The sequence below is a fragment of the Talpa occidentalis genome, unplaced genomic scaffold, assembly GCF_014898055.3.
Source record: "Talpa occidentalis isolate TD23 unplaced genomic scaffold, MPIMG_talOcc4v2.1 talOcc4.10, whole genome shotgun sequence".
In the NCBI taxonomy this organism is placed as follows: domain Eukaryota; kingdom Metazoa; phylum Chordata; class Mammalia; order Eulipotyphla; family Talpidae; genus Talpa; species Talpa occidentalis.
In genome coordinates, this window is record NW_023600993.1 from 79,903,469 (window position 1) to 79,931,304 (window position 27,836).

The following is a 27,836-nucleotide window of genomic DNA, read 5'->3' on the forward strand; positions in this document are numbered from 1 at the left end:
ACTCTCCTCACATTCAATTTCTTTTGAGAAAGAGGCCAGGGAAAGGATCAGATACATTTATTTAATGGTTTCCCTCAGGCCCAAATAGACTCATTATGGTTGCATAATAAGTTATTATATTAAGAATTTATAATCTCAAGGAATTGCTGCATTTGTGGTGACATACTCAATCTAACTTCTTTAAAAATGTGTGTGCAAACACACCATCTACAGGAAGTTTAGCAAGAAAGTTCAAGATGTTCTAACCTATTATCAAAAACAATTCACAGAAGTACTGACTTTTTTTTTAAGTCTGTGGATGAAAGATTATTCTTCGAATCTGCTCTTAAGCAGAAAGATATAGTCTATTTATAAAAAGAAATATTACTCAACAAGTCATCAGAGAGAATCACTGGTAAGACAAGATACCATGTAATTGTGTATATTTAAATATACTGAAATTAAGCTCTATTTATAGTCTGTCCCTTGTATTAACATTATATTGCTTTCCATGGAATTAAATCTTTAAAAATGTTTTGCTTTATTTTAATACATTTCTCAAGTATATTTGCCTATGCATATTTTATGTAGTATTTTGGTGAAATATAATTACATGCATAAAGGTACATAAATCATTGAGATACATTCCTGCAAATGTTTACAAAGTATGTTTCCACAACCAGCCCTCAGTTGAAAATTAGAACATTACCAGCATGAAAGAATCCCCTTTTTGAGCTCCTGTACCCAATCAAATATAACCCAAATCTGTTTTTTCTAAAGGCATGCATTAGTTTTGCCTGTTTTAGAACTTCATGCAGATGGAATCATAAAAATGATTTTTTTTTAAATGAGGCTGGCCTCTTTTGTCAACATTATGCTTATGAATTCTACTCATGTTTTGTGTATTTGTAGTTTATTTCTATAGCTGTTTCCTACTTTATTCTGTGGCTATACCACAATTTATTTATACTCTCCTATTTATGGACATCTGGGTAGCTTCCACTTTTGGGCTCTTACCAATAGTGCTACTTTTGTTGAACATATGTATACATTTCTGTTGTATATAGGGCTAAATATTCATAACCCTTTTTAAGATTCCACTATATCCTGTTAATTGTGTTAATGAAAGTTTGTACCAATTTAGGTCCCATTAGTTTATGGTATTAAGCAAGTATCATTTTTTTTTTTTTCAGACTGTATTCTAGTTCTCAAGTATCTGTATTCTATAGGCACAGTCTTCATTTTTAAAATGCGGTGTATTGCTGGCACTTTGGGGACATACATTCCTATTCCACAGGTCACAGTTCCAGTGTGAAGCTATTCTTTGATTTTAAAATAGGTATCTTGTGACATTGTTATTTTTATAGCAATAGGGTCCTATCCAAGGATGGTTACTTCTCTGTGATTACATTGTATAAAGTGGCTTAAACTGGGACTATTTGTAGATTTTCTTAGAGAAGATATATTAATGGTTTTTTGGAGATGAATGGAAAACTCTTACAGTTTGTAATATTTAGCTGTCTAAATCTGTGGGTGTGTGGGGGAAAGAAAGGTATTTACCTGTTAAAACACTCTGAATAAGATCTTCTGTTTTGGCAGGTGCCTTTACAGAACCTGAAATAAAAAGATAAAACAGTCTTTTTTAAGTTATTACTTTTTTTCTCTCTATAAAACACCATTTGGCCCCGGAGTCCAAGTCACTTTTTGGAGAAATGACAAATTCTGGAAGAAAATTGTTCTAAAATTATTTATTTTTTTTAAAGATTTATTTATGCATGCATATAAGAACTGGGGTACAGCCAGAGGTGCGGGGGGGTGAGAGGACCCACCAGAGACAAAGTGGGGAACAGAACAGGAAGATTGACTGAAACACACTGCTGAGAGGAGTAGCAGGTGAGTCAGGAGAGGTCTGCTGTGCCATGTGGGCAGTCCCGTGGCTGCTGGTGATTGAACTCCTGCTGCAGTGCCTGCGGGCAGCCTCATAGTGCTGCGTCTTAACCCCTTGCGCCATCAGGGAGGCTGTGTTCTAAAATTATTTAAAGATGTGTCTTTATTTTGTAACTTTGAGGCCAACTTAATTAAATGTGAAACTATATGTTTCATTTGTAGAGAGGACAGATAACACTGAATCAAAATCAACAAATTCAGTGTAAGCAGTGTTATTGCCACCTTTTGGCAAAATTGGGTATAGCAAGTGGAATCTTAAAAATCAAATGCTGGGCCTCCCTGGTGGCACAGAGGTTAAAGTCTCAGCTCTATCAAGCTATCACCAGCCATTGCAGCGGGAGTTCGATCCCCAGCCAGGCAGCTAACCCATATGGCGCAGCCGACCTCTCCTGTCTCACTTGCTGCTCCCCTCAGTGGTGTATTTCAGTAGATCCACCTGTTCTGCTCCCCACTCTGTCTCTGGTGAATCCTCTGTCCTAGACCCCACCTCTGTCCTAGACCTCAGTTCTTGAATGCATAAATACATAAAAAAAATCTTTAAAAAAAATCAAATGCTGACTAGTAGTGAGTAATAATTGTTGGAGGCAAGATCCAGTAGAGGGCGCCAGAAATCAATGGGCAAAAGCTTAAGGGGGAAGAGGATTTTTACATAGTTTCCAAGTATCCCCCTCAAATTTATTAATTATAAAGAGGAAAATCATCTTTTAGAGCAAACACCACCTTAACCAAGAGATTCAGCATCACCAATGATGAGACTTAACAACATCATGTCCCCTGATATTATACACTGAGAAGGGCACATGTTTCTGCAATGTTCTTTCTCAAAACTTAAGTGTAATCATGAGAAAATATGAGGCCAAAACACACTGATGAACATCTATAAAATAACTGACCAGTACTGTGCATCAAGGTCCGAAAGGCAGGATAGACTGTGGGACTATCACAGAGCAAAGGAGATTAAGGAGACATGACAATTAAATACAACGTGGAAATCAGGAATAGGAATGTGTGGCAATAAATGGACATTAGTGGAAATCAGGTCATGTCCAAACAAAGTCTGTAGGTAAGTTCCAAGTGTTGTGCCAATGTTAATTTCCTGGTCTGATAATTGCACCATAATTCTGATGTCAACTTTTAGAGGACAAGGAAACCATATCTGCAATGAATTCTGGGCCATTTAAAAAATGATTTTGTAAGTCATCAAATTACTTCAAAACATCAAGGTCAAAACAATAAAATGCTAATTTCTCTTTTACTTTCAGAAGCACAAGACTAGAATTACATATTTGGATGACATTTATATTCCAGAAGCATGCAAAATGCTTGTGCTGGTATAGAAAATCTTCAATTAAAAATATTACTTTGTTTTTAAGATCAAGTCACCTCCTTACTATTACTGATCTTCAAACCTTCTTAAAAGCATAGGCTCTGATCCATGCACACTTGATAGTAATTAAATATAATTTGTTCTGGGTCTCCTTGGTGGCACAAGGGGTTAAGTCTCAGCACTATGAAGCCATGGACTGCCACCATAGCACAAGTTCGATCCTGGGTCAGGGAGCTACCCACATGGCGCAGCATACCTCTCTTTCTTATCCATACCCCTCAGCAGTGTATTTCAGTAGATCTGACTGTTCTGTGCCCCACTCTGTCTTTGGTGAATCCTCTCATCCCTACCCCTCCTGCACCTCTGGCCTGCACCCTAGTTCTTGTATGCATAAATAAAATAAATCTTTAAAGAGTAAATATAGTTTGTTCTTTTTAAAAGCTCAGTCTTACCCAGAAGAAACACCCCTTTCCTTGCAAATGAAAGGTCTGACACACAGGAGTGCAGCAAGGAAGGGAGGCAACATGAAGCCACACTTTCATGAAGGAAATTATTTTCCCTTTTATTTGCTTCATTATCCAATTCAACAAAAGGTACAAGTGTGTGTTATTCCTTAGCTCTCTATAAAAGAAGGATAAAAATGAAACCTGTCCTGGGAAGCCATCTATTGGAGAAAAGGGACATGTATAAGAGCTAGTTACACAACTTTTTTAAAAAGGATGTTTAAATAACATCCTTGATTATTTTTGCACAAGACAGGATATCTCCCCTCAGGTATGGGCACTAAGGAGTTTTAAATTAAGTGTCTGAATGAAAATTAGCTGCACAAAAATCAAAAGATTTTTCTAAGATGTGACACCAGTCTAGCTTTTGTAGCAACACAGAAGCTAAAAGCAAGAATTTTAGGATCATTAAGTACTGGGTCAGTCCTGGCTTTATTCTATATGTGACCTTCAATTAGTAATTCATCATCTCAAAACAGCAGTTTATTTATCTGTCCAGTGGGGACAATAACAGCATCTCCTCGTCTGCGATGAAGGTGAAATGAGATACTCCCCATGCAGGGCTTAGGAAAGCACTTAGCACATGTAGACACGTTTATGGACAAGTTGGGAAAAATGGGAAAGGAATTCTTTGCAGAGATTTATCTTAGAACTAAGAATGTGCTTTTCAAAGCATAGACATTTATAAGTTGCTTGGAGAACTCTACCAGTAAATATTAATAGATCAGAAACCGTCACTAAGTAAAGACACGAGAAATCTTGGTGATATTCTGTTGTGGCTTCGTAAGTTTTCAGCAGAGCCAGATGATCACTTATATGTCTCTGTTGGAATTCCTTCCCTGCTTTCTCCCCATTCCCACCCTTTCTACGTCTCCCATTTCTGGAGTGTCTCCAAAGTCTATGCATCCTTGCTCACATGATGCTTTAGCTAACTAAATCATACCACCACCTTCAGTGGCACAAAGAATCTGGAGCCAGGGCCTTGCTGTCCAGCTCTTTACTTAGGGTTTACCTGGAGTGGGCTGGCTGTGGAGTGCCTGAGAGGGTGGTTTGGGGGTCAAGGATGTGGTGTGATTCACTCCATTTTCAGCTGGGGCTGTCCTGGCTTCGCTTGGAGCTTCTGATGGTGTTTCTCCAGGTTCAGCCTAAAATCACAAGCATCATTATCATTTTCCACATTTCTGACTTATCTTGAGAAATCACACTTAGCAACACTGAATTTGCACTCCTACTTTGGACCACATTGGAGTGTTTCATTTCCCTTCAGGACTGTTCCCCCTCTGCTCATTTAGGTTTTACCTGCCTCACACCTGTAAAAGTTTGAGTTTGTGGGAGATGTTGAGAAGACCTGGAAATGACAGATGTTTGTGAAATTACAATATCATAAAGGAAATGTATTTGTGTTGCACAGAGCGACTGAAATACAGGGACTGTCAGAAAGAGCACTGCGTCAAGGATAAATAAGACAAAGCTTCAACCTTTGAGAAACTGTCCAATGCATAAATTCAGAAATGTTTCTTTTTTTTTTCAGAAATATTTCTTTTAAGCAGATAAATGTTGAGCAAATGTATGTGCAAACATTTTATAGTTACTAGTGAGGAGAGGGATATCACCAAGGTTTGGTGCTGGATTTTGAGCTAAGCTTTGGAGAAATTCTTAGAGTAGGGGGTCACACCTAGAGATGCCTCCTGGCAAGGTGGGGTGCATCTCCCAACTTTAGAGGGCACCAGTTATAGGGCATGTTAGTAGGCACTTCATGGAAATGGGCAAGTGGACTAGACTGAATGCAGAAGGGCAAAGTGGGCTGTGCTCAGAACTGGAGGGGGAGATCTTGAGGAGGAGGTGGCCAACACTCACTTTCAGTCTAGTGCTGCCCAGGCTCTAGAAAAGCTGGAAAATTGACTTTTGCATGAAATCTCCCATTTTCAAATCATGGACAAGCCACACAAAGCACATCTCCAGACTGCATCTGGCCTACAATGCACAGATTTGTTCTTTCTGCTTGGAGGAACAGGGCTTGCCTGGAATCCTGGAACTGTGTGAGGATGAGTTCTGCACCCACAACAAAGCTGAAATAAGAGGGTTGTGTTGGAAATTCAGGTTTCCTGGGGGCATCTGGCCTGTGACTCACCACTCCCCACCTTATTACCCCAGTGATGGAACAGAGGCAGAGAAAAGAGAGCAGGTAAGGAGGATATTGAATACCAGGGTAAGGAACTTGGGGGTCCTCATGTAGCACGACATTTATCAGGGGTCTCTTGATTTTCTGGAAACAAATTTAATGTTTTATTTTAGTTAGACTCTATAATTGCAAATATATCAGTCTAATTGTTTAAAATATTTTGCTAAGGTCAGTATATACCCATTCAGTGGGCATTTCTCTCATGGAGATTAGTACGAGAAGCAGCAGGAGGTGACTGTTAGGCACTTGTTTTATAGCTGCGTGGCTGGTAGGCTGCAGGACCACTTAATTATAAAACAGAGAAATCAGTTATTATTACAGGTTTTTTTTTCTAACGACCTTATTAAAGGTCATGCAACTTGCTACAGGCTACACATTTACACGCAGGACAGGTGTTTGGAGCATGTTAGAACCTAAAGTTGCCTATCTTTTTACTGCACTATTTCACTGTGTATTTTCTGACAATAATAACAATTAAAGAAATTGCAACAGTAATTTAATTTGCAGCTGAGATACAGAGCTGTATAAATGTAAACACAATTTATAAAGGGCTTATTGTTTCACTGATAAGGCATTCATGTATAAAAAGTTAAATGAGTTATTTAAAATTACAAGAGCTAAACAAACAACAAAGAATCTATATATGCAATACAAGAACTTTTTGATTATCATGATTGAAAGACTGATAATTCCCACTGTATGACTATGTGAGCTGAAATGCAAAAACCAAATTTCTTGTTCCACTGAAGAATCATTGGAAGTTAATACTTGCAACTTTATTTCTTCCTGGGCTTTTTACAAACATTATTTTTTATTTATGAGTTTGAACAAAAAAAGCAGTAATTTTTGCATAATAATGGAAATTGGGATAGAATTAGAACTAGACATTTAAGTTTACCCAATTTAACTGAGAGACACCAAGGAGTGAATCAAATTTCAAGGAAAGAAGGTTCAGAAGACAGTACTTTAGTTGCACTAGATTTTACTTAGCTGGGTGAGAAAAATGTGCAGAACGAATCACATCAGAAGTAGGTCTCCTCCCTCTAGTGGTCAAATGGGAGTATTACATTTTTTTCTTCAACACATGGCTATTAGACTATCTTTTAACTTGGCCATGCTTTATTTAAATTATATTTTTTTTATTGAGGTAATACTGGTTTACAACACTGTAAATGTTTTAGGAATATATGTCTACATACTCTACCATAGTCCATTGTGCTCCCCACCCCTTGTACCCACTCTCGACCTCTGGTAGCTTCAACTCTGCATTCAGATTGTTAGCATTTATTTTGGTTTAGTTTTGTCTGTTCCTTTGCTTACTTTCTTTATATTTCACATATGAGTGAAATCATTTTGCATTTGTCTTTCTCCTTCTGATTCATTTCACTTAGCATAATATCCTCCAGTTGTATCCATGTTGTCATACTGGCAAAATTTCATTTCTTTATAGCTGCAGTATTCCATGTACACCACATTTTCTTAATGTGCTCATCCATCGTTGGGCACTTAGGCTATTTCCATAACTCAGCTATTGTAAATAGTGCTACAGTCACATAGGCGTGTATATGTGTATCCTTTCAAATTAGTTTTTATTAAGCTATGGTTTTATTAAACAATATTTATACCCTTAAATTCTAAAATGAACAGCTATACCTTGAATATAAAATACAAGTGGATAAGTAAAAAGATAATTAAAGGAGTTGAATAAATTAATTTGTTGACCCCTGTTTTTAAGTTTCTTGATTAATACTTACCAAGTTAAATGATTTTGATTTTAGTTGCAATTAATGCCCAGCAAGATCTAGTTTATTCTTGACACAGGATGGTGTGTCATCACATAAAGAAATAGTATCCACAGAGCATCTCTTTGTTGAAACATTGTGACAGCTGTAGTTTATATGTACATGTGTGAATTTTTACTCGTATTGGTCTCTTCCTCCAGACAGTAAGTCCTTTGAGAGCACAGGGTTTTCTCATCTCATTTATATTTATATAAAGTGCCCAGCATGGTGACTAACACAGTGTATTAAAATAACATTCATAGAATGTTGAAAAGCTGGAAAATTGAATTTTGTGTGAAATTTTGCTTCCTGTTCACACATAATCAATACACACTATTACTTAAATGTTATACTGAAATAAGAAAAAAAATATTTGAATGAATGAATGACTCAATCAATTAATGTGTAAATGAATGAATAGGCTGCTCTTTTCTGTTATTTCTGGTTAGAGGATATGTGTTTAACTCATAATTTGTTTATTTAGAAAGCAAAACAGTTTATTTAGAGTTGCAAGGATTTTCAAAGATTTGAAATGACATAGCTGTGCTGTTTTATATGTGTGTTAGCATATGTAAACACCCTTACAAACTTTAACTTATTAGGATTATTTTGATATGTTCTCCAAAGAAACCAGTGGGAAATCATAGCTTTCTCCCTTAAAGAGAACATAGACAAACCACCCTTTACATTCATCTTGTGGGACTGTATCTTCCAAATTAATTAAGCCAAATCATTTTGCAGAGATTATGGCAATCAATCACAAATCACTCTGGACAGTTCCCAGAGAAGAGCATTTCTCCTGGAGTCTTTCCCAGGTTCCTGTGATTGCACTGACATTTTAGAGTGGATGGAATTATTGGCTTTCATCTCGGGAGAGCTACATTCTTGGGTGAGACAGATGTCGGCTCCAGAGAGATGGTTCTTAGTCTGGGGTCTCTGATCAGCAGCATCAGCATCACTATAAACTTGTTAGAAATATAAATCTTGGGTCTACCCCAGACCTAACTGAATCAGAGACTCTGGTGGTGGGGCCCAGCAATCTGTGCTTTCAGAAGCCGTCCAGGTGATTCTATGATGTGTGCACTAGGGGTCCAGAGCCTTGCTACTCAAAGTGTGGTCCATAGGCCAGCAGCAATTTCATCACCTGGAAGTTTGCTAGAAATGCAGAAATTTGTGCCCTGCCCCAGACCTACTATATCTGAATCTGCATTTTCACAAGATCCCCTAGAGATGTGTAGGCCTTAAAATTTGAGAAGTTCTGTTCTAAAGCACAGTAAAAAAAGTAGTTATTGAGTGTCATGCTTTTAAAATACCTATACTATTGGACATGGCATTGATTACAATATCCCAGTCTCTGAAATTATCTCTACTTCAGGCAGTTTAACCCAACATAGAATTCTTTGAAAATTTAAAAAAATTGTAGAGGATGTATATAAAGGTAGTTTAGTTGAATTGAGCATTGAATAGTTTCAATTCAGGTGAATATATATTCTTCTCTTGAGATCTCATTGAAAAAGATTCGAGTTCCTCCATGTACTTGCTACCGATACTAGGCAAATTACTACTATTATAAGCAACCATTCCCTCTTCTAAAAATTGGTAATGTATATTTGTCATCATTAGGGCCCATTTTTAACCAGAACAACCAATGAAAGTGCATTGTAAAACCCAGAGTCATTGAAATGAAAGGGACAGTCATTATCTAAAGCCCATCTCCAAGAAGGCAAACTTTCCCTTTCTGCTTTATCAGATGCATTAATGTTTGTGAGACTGTGAGAAACTTGTTTTTATATAAGCTGACATTTGCTAATTTATCATTCAGTGAGGGAGTTTTCACTTGAAGAGAATCCAAATGTCCCAGCACACCTCATTTTGATTTTAGTGTAAAGTTCTTGAACCATGGAGGACATATCAAACTTCTATCTTGGAAAAATTAAATAACACCAAAGGCCTATGACCTTATGGGAGTACCACCTTGGAACTTTTGCTGTTGAGTGTTTTACTGATTAAATTTACACCAGACCATAGGACCACTTTCTTTTCAATGAATCAAATTCCATGGCAAATGCCAGGTATATCACTAGGAAATATTCACAAACTGTTTTAGATAAATTTTAGCTCATTTATAAGAACACATGTGGCTGAAAACTTAAAAAGCAGGTCTCAGAATAAATGAAATTTTAGAAGAATCAAACAACTCTCCCTTTTCAACGTTAATATTATGTGAAGACAACTCAGACACCAGCACTTGTAAAATGCACACACATCATAGGGGAGCCTTAGAGAGTAGAAACTTTGGCCTTGAGGCTGAGTGAGATATGGAGCATTAGGTAAATCTGTTTTATATCACAGCTTTCCCCAAGGATGGAAATGAATGCCTGCCAGATGAATGCAGCCTTTGTAACTTAGAAGTTTTGAGTTAAAGGATATATATTTTGGCCATCAGCCAGCATGCAAACTAATCAAATAGAACTGACATACATAAACCTGAGGTATTGAAGAACAAGTTCCTATAATACTGAGTGATTTAAAGGAGAGGGGACAGACTTTTGACATTTGTTTCAACTGAAAATTTGATTTAAATGTTATTATTTAAAGATATTTAAAAGTAAAGGTCAGTCATCCAGTAAACCTGCTGTAGAGAATAGAAAGATGAACAGGGGTTGAGTCCTTAATAAACATTGCTGAAAATTACAGTCCTGCTATTGAAGTACTGTGATATGGTATTGCTATTCAAAATGTGCTCCATAGAACAGCAGTATCCAATCACCTGGGGCCTTTTAGATATAACCCATCCCAAACCCCTTGAGTCAGGATCATCAATTTATCAAGATGACCTGGTCTGTGTGGTCTGCACATTAAGTTTACAGAAGTGCTGACTGTAGAGCATGAGCTTGGGAGTCAGACTGGTTGGTTTTCTATACCAACTCAGCTTCTTAGTAATTGGGTGGCACTGGGGGAGGAATACAAACTCTTTGTGCCTTAGTTTCTTCATCTGTTAAATGGGAATAACAATAGCAATTAAGACTCAGGGATGCTTTAAGATAAAAGTCTGTTAATACATTAAAGGGCTTTTAATGATGCATAACTGAAAATCCTATAATGTTATGATGAAAATGTAACTTCAATAAAATAAAACATTAAAAAATAATTTACCCTTATCCATTAAAAAGAGTGCATATGAAATAAAGCTCAACATCACTTGTTATCAGGGAAATGCAAAATCAAAACCACAATGAGATCACATCTCACACCTGTGGGAATGGCCATATTAATAAAAAAAGAAAAACAGAAACAAGTGATGGAAAGGATGAGGGAAAAAAGGAAACCTCTTAAACTGCTGGCTGGAATGTAGACTGGGCCATCACTATGGGAAGCTATGTGGAGGTTCCTCAAAATACTAAATGGATCTGCCATATAACCCAGATATTCCACTCCTAGGAATTTACCCAAAGAGCACAAAAACACTAATTTGAAAGGAAACCTGCAACCTTATGTTTATTGCAGCACTATTTACAATAGCTAAGATATTCATCCTAAACAGATGAATGGATCAAGAAGATGTGCTATATATACATAATGGAATACTACTCAGCAGCAGAAAAGACAAATTCATGCCATCTGCAGCAACATGGATGCGTTGGAAGGAATTATGCTAAGTGCAATAAACCAAAAGGAGAAAGGTAAGTGTCAGATGGTTTCACTTATATGTGGAACATAGAAAAACCAAACAAAGGGTTAAAGATAAATCTTGAAAGCTGACCACACATCAGAGGCATCCAGGAGAGGAGGGGGAAAGGGTAGATCGGGGAGGGGTAAAACAGAGGTGGGGGGCCTCCCTGGTGGCGCAAAGGGTTAAGCACCGCACTATGAAGCAATTCACAGCCTCTGCAGCACAAGTTCGATCCCCGGCCGGCCAGGGAGCAACCCACATGGCACAGCAGACTTCTCCTGACTCTCCCGCTGCTCCCCTCAGCAGTGTATTTCAGTCAATCCGCCTGTTATGTCCCCCACTCTGTCTCTGGCGAATCCTCTCACCCCCCCCCCCACACCTCTGACCTATACTCCTATACTCCAGCTCTTGTATGCATAAATAAATAAATCTTTAAAAAAAAAAAAAAGAAAACAGAGGTGGGAGGAAGAACACAAGGGAATTTGGTGATGGACTATGTGTGCTTTGATGGTTGGAGAACTGCTTTGATGTGGAGAACTCCCACACCTGAGGAGAGAAATCATATATTGTCCAAAAATTAACAATGATGTAAGAAAAAAGTACATTTAAAATTAAAAAAAAAAAAATGGGCCTCCCTGGTGGCACAGGTGGTTGAGTGCAGCACTGTGAAGCTGTCTGCAGCCTCTGCAGTGCAGGTTTGATTCCCGCTGGCCGTGGAGATTCCCACATGGCGCGGCAGACCTCTCCTGTCTCACCCGCTGCTCCCCTCAGCAGTGTATTTCATCAGCCTGCCTGTTCTGTTCTCCACTCTGTCTCGGGCGAATCCTCTCATTCTCCCGCACATCTGGCCTGTATCTGGGTTCTTGTATAAAATAAATAATTCTTTAAAAAAACTAAAAAAAAAAAAAAAAGAGTAAAAACATAAAAAAGGACTTGGGAGAGAAGACGGAATATAGGAGACTTGTAGGAAGCACTTGGAGCAGAGAAACATGTGAAGAAGCTACACATATAGCTTGATTCTCAGCCTTGAACTTGCACTGCGGACTTGGGCAACATGGAAGGAGACAAAGAGATATAGGTGAGAGACCTTGAGGAGGCTGACAAAGGCAGCCTTTATTTTGACTTGTTCTTTGATTTTGCTCCTTTCCTTCCAGACTTGCCTAGTCCCTTCTGCCCCTTTCCTGTGGGTCTGCACCAGAAGGTGACTTAGACTTGTGGCAGGCTTTTAGGCCTTCACGGCCCTGCTTTGGGTCAACCCTGTTTGGCTGGGCATTTACCCACAAGGGGATAGGTAACTGGATTTTTTAAAACACTATTATCCTTTCTTCTCTTCTTTCTATTGCATACTAATTCTATTAAAACTCTTTTTTATTGGAAAAAAATCAGTGAAATCTATTTAAGAGAAATATTAATATATGTTAATTTTACTTTCAAAGTTACCAAAAGGCCTAGCAAAATAATGTAAATAAACAACATTGCATTCACTTTTTCCTCTACTCCTTACAGGGCTACAAAAAATCATGTTCAAATACTACATTTGAACATTAATGTTATCACATAATAGTTTATAATCAGTTTACTAGAAATATACTTTTTTTCTTTTTAAATGTGTATTTTAAAGCTAGAAAATAGAAAGTGTGACTGATATCTCATTAGGCATCCTACAACCACATTACAGGATGAAGGTTCTGAAAATTTTTTTAATATTGAGAATTTTGTAAGGAAAGAAACATACATCAAAAACATGCTAAAAGCGCCTGTGCTAAAAATGTTAATGGGATTTGCAAGATTACTGAGGTATTTTCTGTTTCTTTTGTTTGCTCTTAACATTTTTCTGTATGACATTTTATTTGGAGAAATAGCAATGAGTATTATAAATCCTTTGATATAATTCCAGTTAGGCAACTTTCTACAACCTTTTTTTTTTTAAAGATTTATTTATTTATACAAGAACTGGGGTACAGGCCAGAGGCGCGGGAGGGTGAGAGAATCCACCAGAGACAGAGCAAGGAGCAGAACAGGCAGAAGACCGAAATGCACTGCTGAGGGGAGCAGCAGGCAAGACAGGAGAGCTATGGGGAGCAGTGGGTGAGACAGGAGAGGTCTGTCTGCTGTGCCATGTAGGAATCTCCCCAGGCTGGGTAGTAATCGAACTGGTGTCCCGGAGGCTGCGGACAGCTTCACAGTGCTGCACTCAACCCGCTGTGCCACTGGGAAGGCCCCTCTACAACCTTATTAACTCACCCTTCTGAGTCATAGCTTTAAAAGAGAAAAAATAACTTGAACCTCTATTATCCCTTAACTGTATTTGTGTTGGAAGTTAAGGAAATATATCTTTTCACAAGATCTGAAATAAATGTCTATTGTTCAAAGTATCCAGGAATTTTCAACTTCCTACTTATTTGGTTTGCAAATAATTCTATGAAGATAACTTATTAAAGTATTACAAATTTGGGGATATTTTATAACAAAGTCTTTACTTTTCAAATATAAATGACCTTTAAAACTACCAAGTTAAAAGGATTATACTAAAAAAGTCTTTGCTGCTAAAATAGTGTCTCCAGTGCCTACCATGTCCTAGATAGAATTTTCTTCTGAGAAAACCACAGCTGCTTATTTTCAGTGGCCTCGTTCAAACAAACTTACATTATTACAAGACAAGATAAAGGGCACCATGGTGTTCAGAGTGTGAGATGACTTTTCACAGTTTTACATAGTAAGGGCAAATGATCTATTTCTTGAGTTTCAAAAATGAGGTCAGTTAAAGGTTTAGCGATTCCTCTGTTACACCATATATAATCTACGTGATTCAATGCCTCTAAAATTATTTCTAAAGCTGACAATGTCCAAATATTCTCTAAATTTTAGCAACATTATAGGATTTAATGAAAATCCTTTCTGATCATCATTTTTAGGAAAGAAGCAGAAATAAAGTTGACTAGAACTTCTATATTTCTATACCATTAGTGTTACATTCTTCCTAAATAACTTTTTGATACTGATGTGCAAAGAGAAGGCTTTGAAAAAATACCAGTGTGCAAAAGGATCCTGCAATCTCAAAGACTCTGTGTCTCCCACAGAGGGACAGTTTTTGTAATCATTAGAGAAATGAGCTCTCTCAGGCACTCTCAGCACAATGGTCGATTAGGAAACTTTTTACCTCAACTGCTGAACTACATAAGCTAAACTGGTGGTGTCTTAAAATGTTCTCTTCAAGTGAATGCTTACTCCTTGAAGAACTGACTAGCAAACAGGTAGAAGTTGATGATATAAAAGTATTGTTTGTAGATAGTAATGCTACATGTAATTTTACTTGAAAATACTTCCCATGAACTTCTGTTTCTTAGAAAACAAAATATATCCAGTTGATTACAGATTCATTTTTTCTAACTAGTGAAACAAGCTGTGAATAGTTTATATCTCTGTAAATTATAATTCACCTAGAATTGTAGTTTGAAAAATGTTAGTAAGCTAAACTGGGAGGAAAAGAATTTCAGTTTCTGACGAATTCCAAGGAAAAACTTTTAATTTCATACTAGTGTCTACATGAGCAAATGAGAAATTCACTGAATTTTCTAGTCTTATGTAATCTTTCAAAGGCCACAGGAAAGTAGAAAAGCATTATTATTGCTGAAGAAACATTAGAATTAAAGACATCACTGTTGTCAAATATTTTAAATTGTAACTCCCAAACAAAATTCAGCAGAAGCACTCTTAAATTCAATTATAAATAGCAGTTATTCAGTGCTGCTGGGTTTCTACAAGAAGAACTGGATTTGAGGATTGTTGAGTTTGTAAATTGTAGAGAGCTTGTTCTCAGGAGAAAGCTATAAAGAAGTGAGGTGAGCAGAGGGTAAGAACAGGAAAGGAGGGCAGTGGAAATGTGGTCTCAGCAGGAATCTAGCCTCGGTCTGATTCCTTGGGGAACCCAGGAGCAGGAATTGTAATACAGCAGTTGCCTGCCCAGAAGCAAGGGCACTGGGCTGTTGTTAATCTTTCTGGAACTTCCACTCATGGGCGTGGGACACCCCCTTCCTGGAATAACCTGCTGGCATCTCCAGGGAAGGTGTCTCCTATTAGCCCCATCCACTCATCTGGTGAAGACTGAGGCTATGAGCCCCTCATTGTCCATCCCCACAAATCCCTGAAAAGGTGATCTGGGAAGGGCACCAGCAGCAACTGCCTGGAGCATGATAGACACCTTCTGTGGACCCTGTATAAGCAGTGACTGCTAGACTAATCCTCATTAAATTCAAGCAAGGGGCCTATTGTTTCTGTTTCCTTCTCTAAGCATAGAGGTTAGAGGCAGAAACAACTTTTGAAGTATATTCATATCTCTATTAGGCATAAATTTTTGGCAGTAAAATTTCCTCTATCACCCCTTTTACTAACGGCATTATTTATGAAACTTTCCAGTCTAACTTTAAATTTCATCAAGGAGGATTGTTTATCTATTGGTCCTTATGGGATATAATGCCTGCAGTAGAAACAGGAGCCTGGGAAATGTTACTTTTATATTTTCCTTCTCTTTCCTTTCATTTTTTCTCATTAACATACAGTGGTCATTATCTCAACATTTAATTAACAGAACATTTTAAAAATTTCTAAAATTCTGTATAAACAAAGAAATAATCCGTAGATATACTCATAAAGTGTTTCCATGTTATTTGCTGAAGATCTTTTTAAAATAGTAAAGCACCTTAATATCCAACATGGGGGAGTGGAAAAATGAAATTATGGTTGAACTCTATGACAGAAGAAAATGAAGTCATTAAAAGTTATGCTGTAGAAGAATATCTAAGGGTATGGGAAATATTTGCATTAAGTAAAATATAGTTGAGAATAAGGATTGTGACTATTACCCTTTTTATGCAAAACAATAATTATGCTAATATAGAAACTCAGACATACCATTTTAACAGTGCTAGCTATGAGTGGCTTAGGTGTTTGAATTACAGTGATATCTTTGGGGTTTTCTTTTCTTTTCTCATTTTTAGTCTTTAAATTTCCTGTAATAAACCTAGATTTCTTTTGGGAAGGAAAAGTTCATTTAACAACAATGTCAACTTTAACAGACTTGTTATTAATTATAGTTATCCTAACAATTTTCAATTTTTTTTCCTGTACTGATAGCCCTCCATTTTTCTTAATCTCTTCCCTGAATTTTTCTTCTGAATAACCATATAAAATGTGAAAATGACTACTTTATAAAATCACTATTTAAAATTTTTATGTCATATCCAATAACCATTGTTTATACTTTACTTTTTCAAAAAACCAAATGACTGATGGTTTACAGATAGGCTTCATATTTTAAAAAAATCATTTCTAGTAATCCTCAACCCTTTTATAAATATTCTTTGTATTACGACATCTAATTTAGAATAATAGATCAATTATCTTTTGTAATATATAGTAGTTATATAAATATAAAATGTAATAAGAATAGCAAACACCTTATGGCCCATACTACACACCAGAATTTATGTATTACAAGAATCCAATTTATCATTTAGGTGTTTTGTGACTAGATGCTAAATCCTATGAAACTGCTATACCTATGTGTTATTTTCTTCCCCTGAGGTGTGATGTTACATAGGCAAACCCAGAAATTATACTTACGGGGTATAGAAATTATTCTTAATGTCATATTTAGGATTAGAACAGTCTCTTACCTCTTTCTTTACTTCTTCTTCATCTTCCAGTGTCAAAGCAGCCAGTTGCTTAGCTCTTTGCTCCATCAGATTGACATATCGGATTGGATTTGACAAAGCTTCAATCACATCTAAACAAAGAAGAGACATTTTAGATGAAAGGATCTGGAGAAACTGATTATCATCCATTCATCCTTTCATTCATCCAACCAACCAATCATTCATCTACCCATCTATCTATGTATTTATTCATTACCTATCTACTCATCCATCATAGCCAATTCATCATTCATTTTTCAATTTTCCATCTGCTATATAACTATCCACTCATCAATCCAAAATTTGGAAATGGACAAGAGTCAGGACTCTGCTGAAATCTCAGAAAGAAAGAACTCAAAGTAGGTTTTCTCTCAGAGCCAAACTGGACAGGTTCTAACTCAGAATGCCACATACTCCACATTTGTTAGTTTCTTTTTGGGAGTTCCATTCATTCCAGCATTGGCCCATGCCCTTGTCCTATCTGACCCAAATGGATATTTCACATAAAAACAGTTTTGGAACAATCCAAAGATTTGGCAATATGGATCACATTGGCACATGACATCATTTGCTGGAGTGGGTTATGGTTGCTATCTTTGGATGGGGTATGTGTTCCAAGTTTGCCATAGATTCCATTATTCCCCAGTATCCCTAATATCTTACAGCAGACCACTTAGTATCATAAGCATTTAAATTTGATTCCTGAGTGACACTGTCATAAGTTAATTCCTCTAAACTTAGGATTCCACCCATAAAAGGATCAGGTTTCAATATTGACTGAAAACAAGTTCATTGTACAGCCAGCCAGCTGAAGTACCAGGTTGCATGGATTAGCTAGTGTGTCCATAAAATTATTATCAGTAAATAAGCATGCTCAAAACTTTATTGGGCCTAGGGCCTCCCTGGTGGCGCAGCAGTTTAGCACTGGGTTGTGAAGCTGCCCGCAGCCTCTGCGGCGCCAGTTCCATCCCTGGCTGCTCCCCAGCCACTGGAGGAGGGTCCCGCATGGCACGCAGACCTCTCCTGCTGCCCACTGCTCCCCTCAGCAGTGTACTTCGGTCCTTCTGCTTGCTTTGCTCCCCGCTCTGGTTCTGGTGAATTCTCTCACCCTCCTGCGCTTCTGACTATACCCAGTGCTCGTATAAATAAATAAATAAATCTTTAAAAAAAAAAACTTTATTGGGCCTTAAAATATATTCACAAAGGCTTGAACAATTTATCTCTAAAAATACATAGAAAAAAGATAGTGATTCTGAGGTCAAAATTGTCTTCCTTCATTTGGCTCAGTTTTCCTTCCATGAAGCCACAAAAACATGGGTAACCCTGGATGGAAATAGCCTTTTGAGTTAGATTGTTTACCTGCATAGGTGTCTGGAACATAGTCTTTCACCTCTATGTAGACAAAGACAGCTGGTAGCATGAGCGGCTGGTTCCTTTCATTCCTCAGAGAGACGTAGTGATAGCCTGGAGGGTGACAATAATACTGTATCACTTATTTGTTCAAAACACAGGAACATCTATGTGATGGAAGTGTTTGTATTGTGTGACTTTGGGTCACAAACAAGTCACTTCTTTCTCATTTTAATCACATGGTTTTGCACGATAAGTTATTTTTCTCACCAAATAGGAAAATAGCAGTTGATTCTGATTTTCTTCCTTTCCAACCAAGGTTTTCCACAAAAAGTGAATTCAAACTGCTTGTCATAGATGGAACTATTGATCCAAGTTTATTCCTCCTGTATATGATTTCTAGACTTGGAGCTTAGCTAAATGCTCTGCTTTGGACAATGGGATGTTCGTGATGTAGTGCAAACAAGCTTAAAATGCACTTGCAGAGTTCAGCTTCCCCTTATCCGTTACAGAGGGCGAAGGCGAGAAGTCCAAAGTGTGGGCCCCACAGCCCCTTCATCCTGAGCCGGTGAATACACACACAGCCTGAGGCCAGGCTACATGGCTGAGCCCAGCAAAACCCAACCAACGCACAGCCCTGTGAGCATGCAGAATAACACTTGTTTTTGGAGGGATAGGATGTCCTGAACAAACTCTACAAATAGGCTTTATGGACCCCACTCCCCCCCCAAGACCAGAGAGATCCAAGACACCAAGGACTACAAATCCCATAATGTCCTCACCATTGAAGGGAGGATTGCTGGGAACTGAGGGTGAAGTTAAGCAGCCAGATATGGTATATAACCAGACATGTGGCCTTGGGGGTCTTTGTTTTTTCGCCTCCTTTTCAGCATGCTATTGGGGTCCCAGCTCAGCAGAACTGGTAGGATGCATTTTCCAATTTATCTTTCTCCTTCTCTCTGTCTATCCTTTCTTCATTTCCCCCTTTTTGTAAATAAATCCTTTATTAACCTTTTTGTGTGTGCCTGCAGTTGGCTCTCATTATAAGTCTCTTTTATGCATGCAAGTGAGGACCCATACTCAGGCCCACCCATTTCACATTGGGGTTGCCCTGTAACATTGTAAGTGAGCCACTGAGTTTTCAGATAGTTTGCTATACACAGTTACCTTGGCAAGAGTTGAGTAATGCCACAAAAAGCATGAAACTGCCAGATTCGGATAGAAGTATAACCATTGTTACATAACACATTTCAAAGCAGTATATAGTTTGCTAAATAATTCATTAATAATCACATAGGGCAGTGACAGCTTTCTTTACAACTCTGATAAAAACATTTCTCAAACACTATCCATACCTGGCCGAATTGCTTGTACTGGCAGGATCCGATGACCAATAAATTTCCCTCCTTCTTCATAAACTGCTATCCTCAAACAAGCCAGAGAAGGAAGAACCACCTATGGGAACATTAAGGATATAAGGATGGTCATGAAGATGAGTAACTCCAAGAAAAAACTGGAAAGGTATGCTTAAATAGACTCTACTCTTCCAAATCCTAGAAGAAGTTTCTATTTAGTTAATTGATAAAATGGTAAGTTGTTGCTCTATCTATATCTATAATTTAGACATTCAAAAGGACAGGAATTACCAGAGATCTACCTTTATGGTTTGTCACCTTGTTCTAATGGGGAAATTGTTCAACACACAGACCATTTATTATTGTCATGAACATTTTCAATGTAGAAATGACAAAAGTTTGTGTTTGAATATGCTACTTTTTATCACAACCTGAGCATTTATACACATATGTGCAAAAATAGATTTTAGGATTGCTTGCTAATATGATTTTTTTTTGTAAATTTAGGATTTTTTATTTTTTTTTTGAAATTTAGGAATTTGTAAATTCCTAAATGAGTAACAAGTAATTTTTCTCTCTCATAAATAAAACATGCAGAGCACAGAGTTAAGTCAAGAACATGAGACAAACTGTACCCTTAAAAACTAACAATAGCAAATTAGCATTTATTTACTATTTTCAATGTGTCAGGCATTTTCTAGATGCTTTCAATGTGTTAGGGAATACTTATAATAGGTCTATGAAATTGACACTATTATTAAATCCAATTAAAGTATGAAAAGGCTGGAGCAGGGATGCAGCTAATATGGACATTCTATTTGCAGAAACCTGGTCCTGAATAAATTTTGGCCAGATAAAGGAAAGGGTGTGGTAAGAAACTCTACTTTGCATTCTAAGGGTCTTAGTTTCTTTCTTTGTGTTGTAAGTACCAGAAAGTTTTGTTTCACTGTGAAGGTAGAGAGAAGGTAGATTTACATCCCAGTGGAATGTAAAAGTCTTTAATTATACTAGACAGAATCCAGACAACAGAGAATGACCAGTTGCCTTTAGCTATTCTTATATTCTTAAAATGATGTGTGGACTTCTTTCAACGACTAGATTATTCCCTACTTTCTACTCCACTTCATTTGAGTTACAATGAAAAGGTGTAATTTATCATGCATATTATTAAAGGAGATGATTTAAATATATGTTATTCTGGTTTTCCAAATGAGATAACCAAAATCAATTGATTTACAATACAGCTCTGAAAATCCAAATAAGTGATCTAGAGAGATCTGGAATAGTTTTCAAGATAGCTTTGAAAATACCATTTATTGCTTCACGAATGTGTATATTCCCAAGTTAAGCAACAAACAATTCTTTGTTTTATTTTTTTATCCACAGTGTAAAACATCTGAAACATGCAGTTATATCTTATGTCCAGGGCAGGAGACCAACCTTTTTGAATACAATGGGTTCTTCTTCCCAGACAGGATTTACAGCATTTCCCTGTGATGTCTTGGTCTTAAATGCCTTTCTCCTTGTGTCCACTGGCAAACCAAACATATCCACTTCCACGTAAGTCCCAACTTTCTTATCAGAAAGAAACTGACCTGAAATAATCTAGAAAATAATCAAAAAGGGAACTTGATAAGTAAGTAATAATGATATATGAGAATTCTTTGAAGTACAGTTATAGTAAACATTGAATTACAATCAACATGAAATATAAGAATACAAATGTGATTTCTCTTTTGGCCAAAGAATTGGTAAAGGAAAATTGAAAATGCTGAGGTTAAAGGGAGCTAATTAACAAGACAAAGTCTTCAGGGGAAAATAAATGAACAAATACCAAGAGTTTGATGAGATCATGCCCTTTTAACTTATGATACATCTATTAAATGTTAAAGACTGATCTTTTGAACCCATTGAGTATAAAGGTTTTTCTAGTAGTTAAAATGTTAACGAGAAAAAGTCTCATTTTAGCATTATTAAAGACGAAACAAAAAGGTCATTAAAGAGAACAAATTGAAAACAATATGGTAGAAACACTAGCATTTAAAAATTTCTTCGTGTTCAGAAGATTCAAGTAGGCTGAAACACTATGCTATTCCAGTTCTCAGAGTTGGTAGAGTTTAAATAAAAAGGCACAATGATGATATAAACAAACAAAAAAACAAATACCAAACCATCAAGCCCAGGTTATCATTACCCATAACTTCATCTGGTTAATTGTCTACTCAGTTGTCTATGTCCCTTGTCTAGCTATAAAACTAATAGCTTTGTAGAGAGATTTTAAAATGACATATTGATAAAATGTTTCCAATGTATACCTCTTTTTCTAATGCAATTTTTAAAATCTAAGAGATCCTTGGGTGTCATAAAAGTTAACAGAGGCAAACAAGATGACCAGCAAGAAAAGCAGTAGAAAGAAAGGTTGAAAAAGCTAATCTGGTGAATTTGGGTTGTCTAGTTGACAAAGCTGCCTTTTGGCCAACAGTTTTCTCAGCTCAAGTCCATGAAAGGGGACAGAAACACCAAGATTATGGCTGGCTCAGAAATTGGACATAAGGACAGCATGGGAATGGTCATCAGAAGCCAAAACCAGCTAGCTACCTGCTGACATGGCCAGAGATTCTGAACAAGTTAGCGTAAAAGCTGTGAGGATGAGACACCACTCTTTTCTTGTGAATATTCTCTTTAGCCTGAGTGCTTAAGACCTGTAAGCAACAATCTATTTAATTTGAGATTCTACAGACATTTTATATGAAACTCTTTATATGAAACAGACATTTTATTTGAAACTTCCAAGTTACCCAAGTCACACTGGTAATTCAGACCCACCAAAGATTTTGTGTGTTTAAGATATTTTGATGGAGCCTCCCTGGTGGTGCAGGTGGTTAAGATGCAATGCAACCTATGAAGCAATACAAAGCCACTGCAGCACGAGTTCGATCCTCAGCCAGGGAGTTACCCACATGGCACAGCAGACCTCTCCTGTCTCACCTGCTGTTCCCTCAGCAGTGGGATATTTACACCAATAGAAAGGATTGGCCATGGAGAATCTCACCAACTTGTATTGACTTAGGATGTCATTATTCTCCTTTTAAAAGTAAAGCTTAGTTCTCTGATTATCATCCATGTAGCTTCTGAAAACTTTTAATGTGAATTCTGTTCTTAAGGAAAAAGGTACATGAAGAAACTAGAGACTTTGGAATAAGTACATTTTAAACAAAGAAATTACTTCTTTAGACAAAATTGATGCTTAAGGATTATTTGGGGAATAATTTTGCAATAGGAGATATACATACCTTAACAGATAAAGTGTTGGCTACAATCCCATCTACGATGCCTTCGGTAAATGGATCAAAATGCTTGTCAGGTCTCCTCATGAACTCTGGCTTTAATCTGTAGCCACTCTTCCCATTGTATTCATACATTCCCATATTTATTTGCATAGCCAGGTCTGAATATAAAAAACACAAGCCTAATTGTGACTTTTTATATTTGGAGCAAGAAAGTAAACTGCATCACAGTCCATTTTTATGACTATTCCCCTTTTAAAAAGAAATACTTATTCACATAAAAAATTACAAAACACAAATAAGATAAAAAAAAATTGAACTGTGATAACCTAAATCCAGAGATAAACTGCTACAAGCAGGTTGTATGTACTCTGTTTTCTATTTCAAATATATATTGAATATTTAGCCTATCCATTCCATTAAATATTTGTCTGCTTTAATTTTAACAGCTGTATATGATTCCTTTGAATAGATATGTCTGAATAAATATATTATGCCAGTTCCTTTGGCATATTTAAAAGTCTTCTAATTTTCATTATTACATATCACATTTTGATTGTGATATTGCATCACATTGTCGTGATGCAATCCTTGAAGCTATCATTAACAATCTTAGAAATAAAATTTCCGGGTCAAAAGATACATACATTGGAAAAGTTTTTTTTACATCTTGCTAAAATGCCCTTCAGAAATATTAAATTATACTCCCCTAATCCATATTTTTGAGGATGGACTTCACCAAATCTCTGTTGTGGATACTATAACTTTTCTTTTTTAGTTTATAGGAGCAATTATATACTTTTTACAGTGTCTACTTCTTTGCTTACTTAACACCACATTTAATAATACACTGATTTTTATCTAATGGACAAATGTTACTGGTCAAGGTTTTCCTAAGACTTAGTTTATAGGAAATGAATGTCCATACTCACTGTAACTGGCAGGGTTAAAACATTTATTTAAAGTAATAAGGAATCTGGGCTGTTGTCACATGTTCCAGATGATCATCTTTCATTCATTCATGTGGATAATAAAGAGGTGATGATTAAAAGTATTTCAAATTTTCATGTAACTAATCTTTTTAGGCCAGGAGAAATAAGTGAAAATATATCTCTCGTTTTATTAAGCTGATATGACTATGATGCCAAAATTGGACAAAATGCCAACAAAAGCAAGCAATAAGTTTAAAATACTTGTGTCCCATTGTGTCAGGATGAAGAGAAAGATGTGAACTCTAATGATATTTATCTGATATTATTCTAGAACTATCACTTTAAAGCACTAAGACATGGGGGAAATGGAATACAAATAAATTACTGTGGTTGTACAGCTGAAAACTCAATAGAATCTACTGGCAAAATAAGTTATTATAAGAACTTAGGAAGATGATCATTTATAAAATACACTTACTTACAAAATAAATATATAAATATAAATATCCAGATATAGTCTGTTAAAACATAATTTTAAAAAAGGATTTCATCTAAAGAGTCTCTAACAATGATGAATCATTTTGTTGAGGGACAACATAAAAACTATTAAAGTAAAAAAGGAATGACATTATTTTTGTGATAAAAGTAAAAACTGAAAGGTGTTAGCTTTACCTAGATGAATTTATAAATTTAACATGATTTAATAATGATTTATAAATTTATTTAACATGATTTATAAATTTAACATGATTAATCAAAATCTCATTTTTTCCCCCAGAGAGGGGGGGAAAAAAAAACATAGTAACAAACCAAATTTTTGAGACATGTTTCTCATTGCAATGGCAAGAAAAGAAGTGAAAATAGCAATAAAGGAGAATTTACATTTCTAGGTATTAGACAATATTATTAAACATTATGATAAAAAGAGTAAGTTATTAGTTCTAGGAAGGCAGACAAATTTAAAAATGGAAAAGTATATAAATTGAAAATATAGACCTAAATTAACTAAAAAAAAAGTTTCACCAATTAAGTTATAATTCCAGTGCTATGTAAAAAAAGGATTGATCTCTTACTGGGATTATATATCAAATTTAAATTTGGATGTATGAAAAGATTAAATTATTAAAAAAAAAGAAACCATGACAGAAATGGCAGTATGGATCTGACTGTACGGTAGAGAAATTGAAGTCACGAAAGTAAACCAAAAGTTTATAAAATGTTAAGCAAATTGCCCATAAAACAATTTTTTCTCTATTTCACAATATAAGACAACATGCTCTTTATATAAAAAGCACCATTATAAATGAAGGGAGAAATCCAGAAAGATGGCAGCAGAGTGAAGACAGTAGATTCACCTTCTTCATAGACCCATAACTAAATTATAGCAGAATAAAGTTAAATCTTGAAAGAAAAACAGACAAATAATGGATACAATAGGAACAATGGTCTGGTAGAAAGGAGAAGGAAAAATTTAACTGAACCATGTTTGTAGTGATGATACCTGAGCGTACATGGGAGGGAAGGGTGTCTGCAGTACAGAGTCCTCCTAGAGCTTCGACTCAGGGACTTTGGAGATAAGGGGGTACACAGAGTTGGAGTACAGGACAAAGGGTGCACTGTTGACGAACTATAGGATGAAGGGTGCAGAGTAATGGTTATGGCTTGAGCCTGAAGCTTCCAGTATAGAACAGCTGGAGGGGATAGCCAGGTGTGATCACCTGCAGTCTCCTTAATTGAAGAAGTGGTTATATGCATCCTGAAGGTGTGATATTTGAAATACCTGCCACTCCCACTCCCCAAGGCCAGCATTGAGACAAGTGAATGCTTTCACCAACCAGAGTTTTCCAGGAGCTAGTAACCCAGGGTAAGCAAAGATAACAAATTCCTGTGTGTGGTCCTGTTATAATCAAAATCCATGCAAGTAATGCATCTAATGTTCAAAGATCCTAGAGAATGATGAGATGGCAGGGACTGTAAGAGACATTTGAACCAGGGAATTGGCTTATAAGAGGGGGTCCTGGCAGGGTGGGAAGCTTAAGTCTCTGATGCTCACTGGAGTTGAGTCCAGCACTCTGGTTCCCCTTACCCCCTGCTGGTACCAGGTTGTTGGTCTCTAGAACAGGAGCAAAAGCAGCAGTCTGAAAGTTTGTCCCTGTTACAACCTATAAAAACTAAAATGAAGAGAGAAGAGTATCACAAAGGCTGAAGCAAAACAAAGAACAAGTCCTCAAAGCAGCAGAACCAGAGAATATGCCTGAAGAGGAACTGAAGGTCAGAGTTATAACTGATGCTTGTAGAATTTAAAAGAAAACAAAACAGAATCCACAATGGATGATGTAAATTAGGACCAGGATAAGGAGTGTGAAAATATGAGACTGTTACAATTAGGATAATGGATCTAAAACTTACTATAACTAAATTAAATTATAATTATAAATTATAATAGAGTGTGAAATAAAATTATAATAGAGGGTCTGAAAAGTAGACAAACAAAAGTAATGGGGAGAATTAGTGATCTGCAAAGCCCATTGTTAGAGAACACACAAATAGAACAACAGAGACAAAAGCGTTAAAAAATGAAAATAGTGTTAGAAATAGCATTAGTTTCTGGGAAGAGCTAAAGAGAAATAACAACCATATCATGGGGGTCCCAGAAGGAGAAGAGAAAGACAAAGGCATGGAAAACCTACTTCAATAGATAACTGCTGAGAACCATCTCAACCTGGGAAATGAACCAACATCCTGACATTCTGATCCAAGAGTTTCAAACAAAATAATATCAGACAGACTCCAAGACAAGCTATAGTAAAACTATTGAAACCTATTGAAACGATGACAAGGATAGGCTACAAAAAACACAGAGAAAAAAGGGCAAACAATAAGGGAATACTAATAAAATCGCAGATTTTTCAGTAGAACCTCATAAGCAAGAAGGGAAAGGCAAGTGGATATTGAAAGTATTCAAAGAAAACTATTTCCAGTTTAGAGTCCTTTATCCTGAATGATTACATTCAAGACAGAAGAAAGGGTAATGAGCTTCAATGAAAAGCAAAATCTAAAAGGATTTACCGACACCAAAAATGAATAGGAAAATTGATAAGAGCCTTCATCAGGGAATTCATAAAAGCAGAAACATACAAACTAAAATACATGCTTAAAGTGTTCACCCTCAGCATTAGTCAACAAAATGAAATTAAAATGACAGTGAGATAGCATATTTTTATTATCATTATTATTTAGTACTTAACTGAGACCTCAAATGAGAGGGTTCACCTCATATATATTCCTGATGAAGGAGAAACCTAGTGCAACACTTGATGGACAATTTGGCATGATGCTCAGAGGTTCTTAAAATGTTCACTTCTTTTAAAGAGCAATTCTGTTTTAGGAGCTTTTCCAAAAGAACATTAGGAGATAGACTTGATAATTGATATTCTAGACAATCCTCAGAGCATTATTTATACTAGAAAAAAATTCCTAACATCTAGTGATAGAAAATGGACTTTACTGAGGTTTTCAATATGCTTAATATGTAGATATTACATTACATGTTTCTGAATAGCACTCAGATTATATATGTATACACATATATGTATATGTCCATATATATAAAACAACGAAATGAAAAGGCATGCAAATACATAGTCAAATGTAAGTACAAATCTAAAAGTTAACAGAGTTGAATCTTTAATTGGTAGCATTCTTGGTGCTTTGATTTTTTTATATACTTTTTTAAATTTTCCAAATTTTCTATAAATAAGTACCTATTATTTTAAAGATTGCAAAAATTTTGTTTGAAAATAGATCTTTTAGTACAAAGTAGAAAA

At 36.3% G+C, this 27,836-nt stretch overlaps 1 protein-coding gene across 9 annotated transcripts in view; it reads right to left on the reverse strand.

The window, feature by feature from the left end:
• Positions 1-27,836, reverse strand: part of PLCB1 (phospholipase C beta 1) — a 642,089-nt gene that overhangs the window by 95,201 nt on the left and 519,052 nt on the right. For all 9 annotated transcript variants that reach the window (XM_054696419.1, XM_054696426.1, XM_054696440.1 and 6 more), the window contains 7 exons: positions 23,084-23,238; positions 21,231-21,395; positions 19,791-19,890; positions 18,445-18,549; positions 17,068-17,177; positions 4,769-4,901; positions 1,540-1,593 (listed from right to left, as the gene is read on the reverse strand). In XM_054696419.1, coding sequence (XP_054552394.1) covers positions 1,540-1,593; positions 4,769-4,901; positions 17,068-17,177; positions 18,445-18,549; positions 19,791-19,890; positions 21,231-21,395; positions 23,084-23,238 — 822 coding nt within the window. The remainder of the gene's footprint in view (positions 1-1,539; positions 1,594-4,768; positions 4,902-17,067; positions 17,178-18,444; positions 18,550-19,790; positions 19,891-21,230; positions 21,396-23,083; positions 23,239-27,836) is intronic.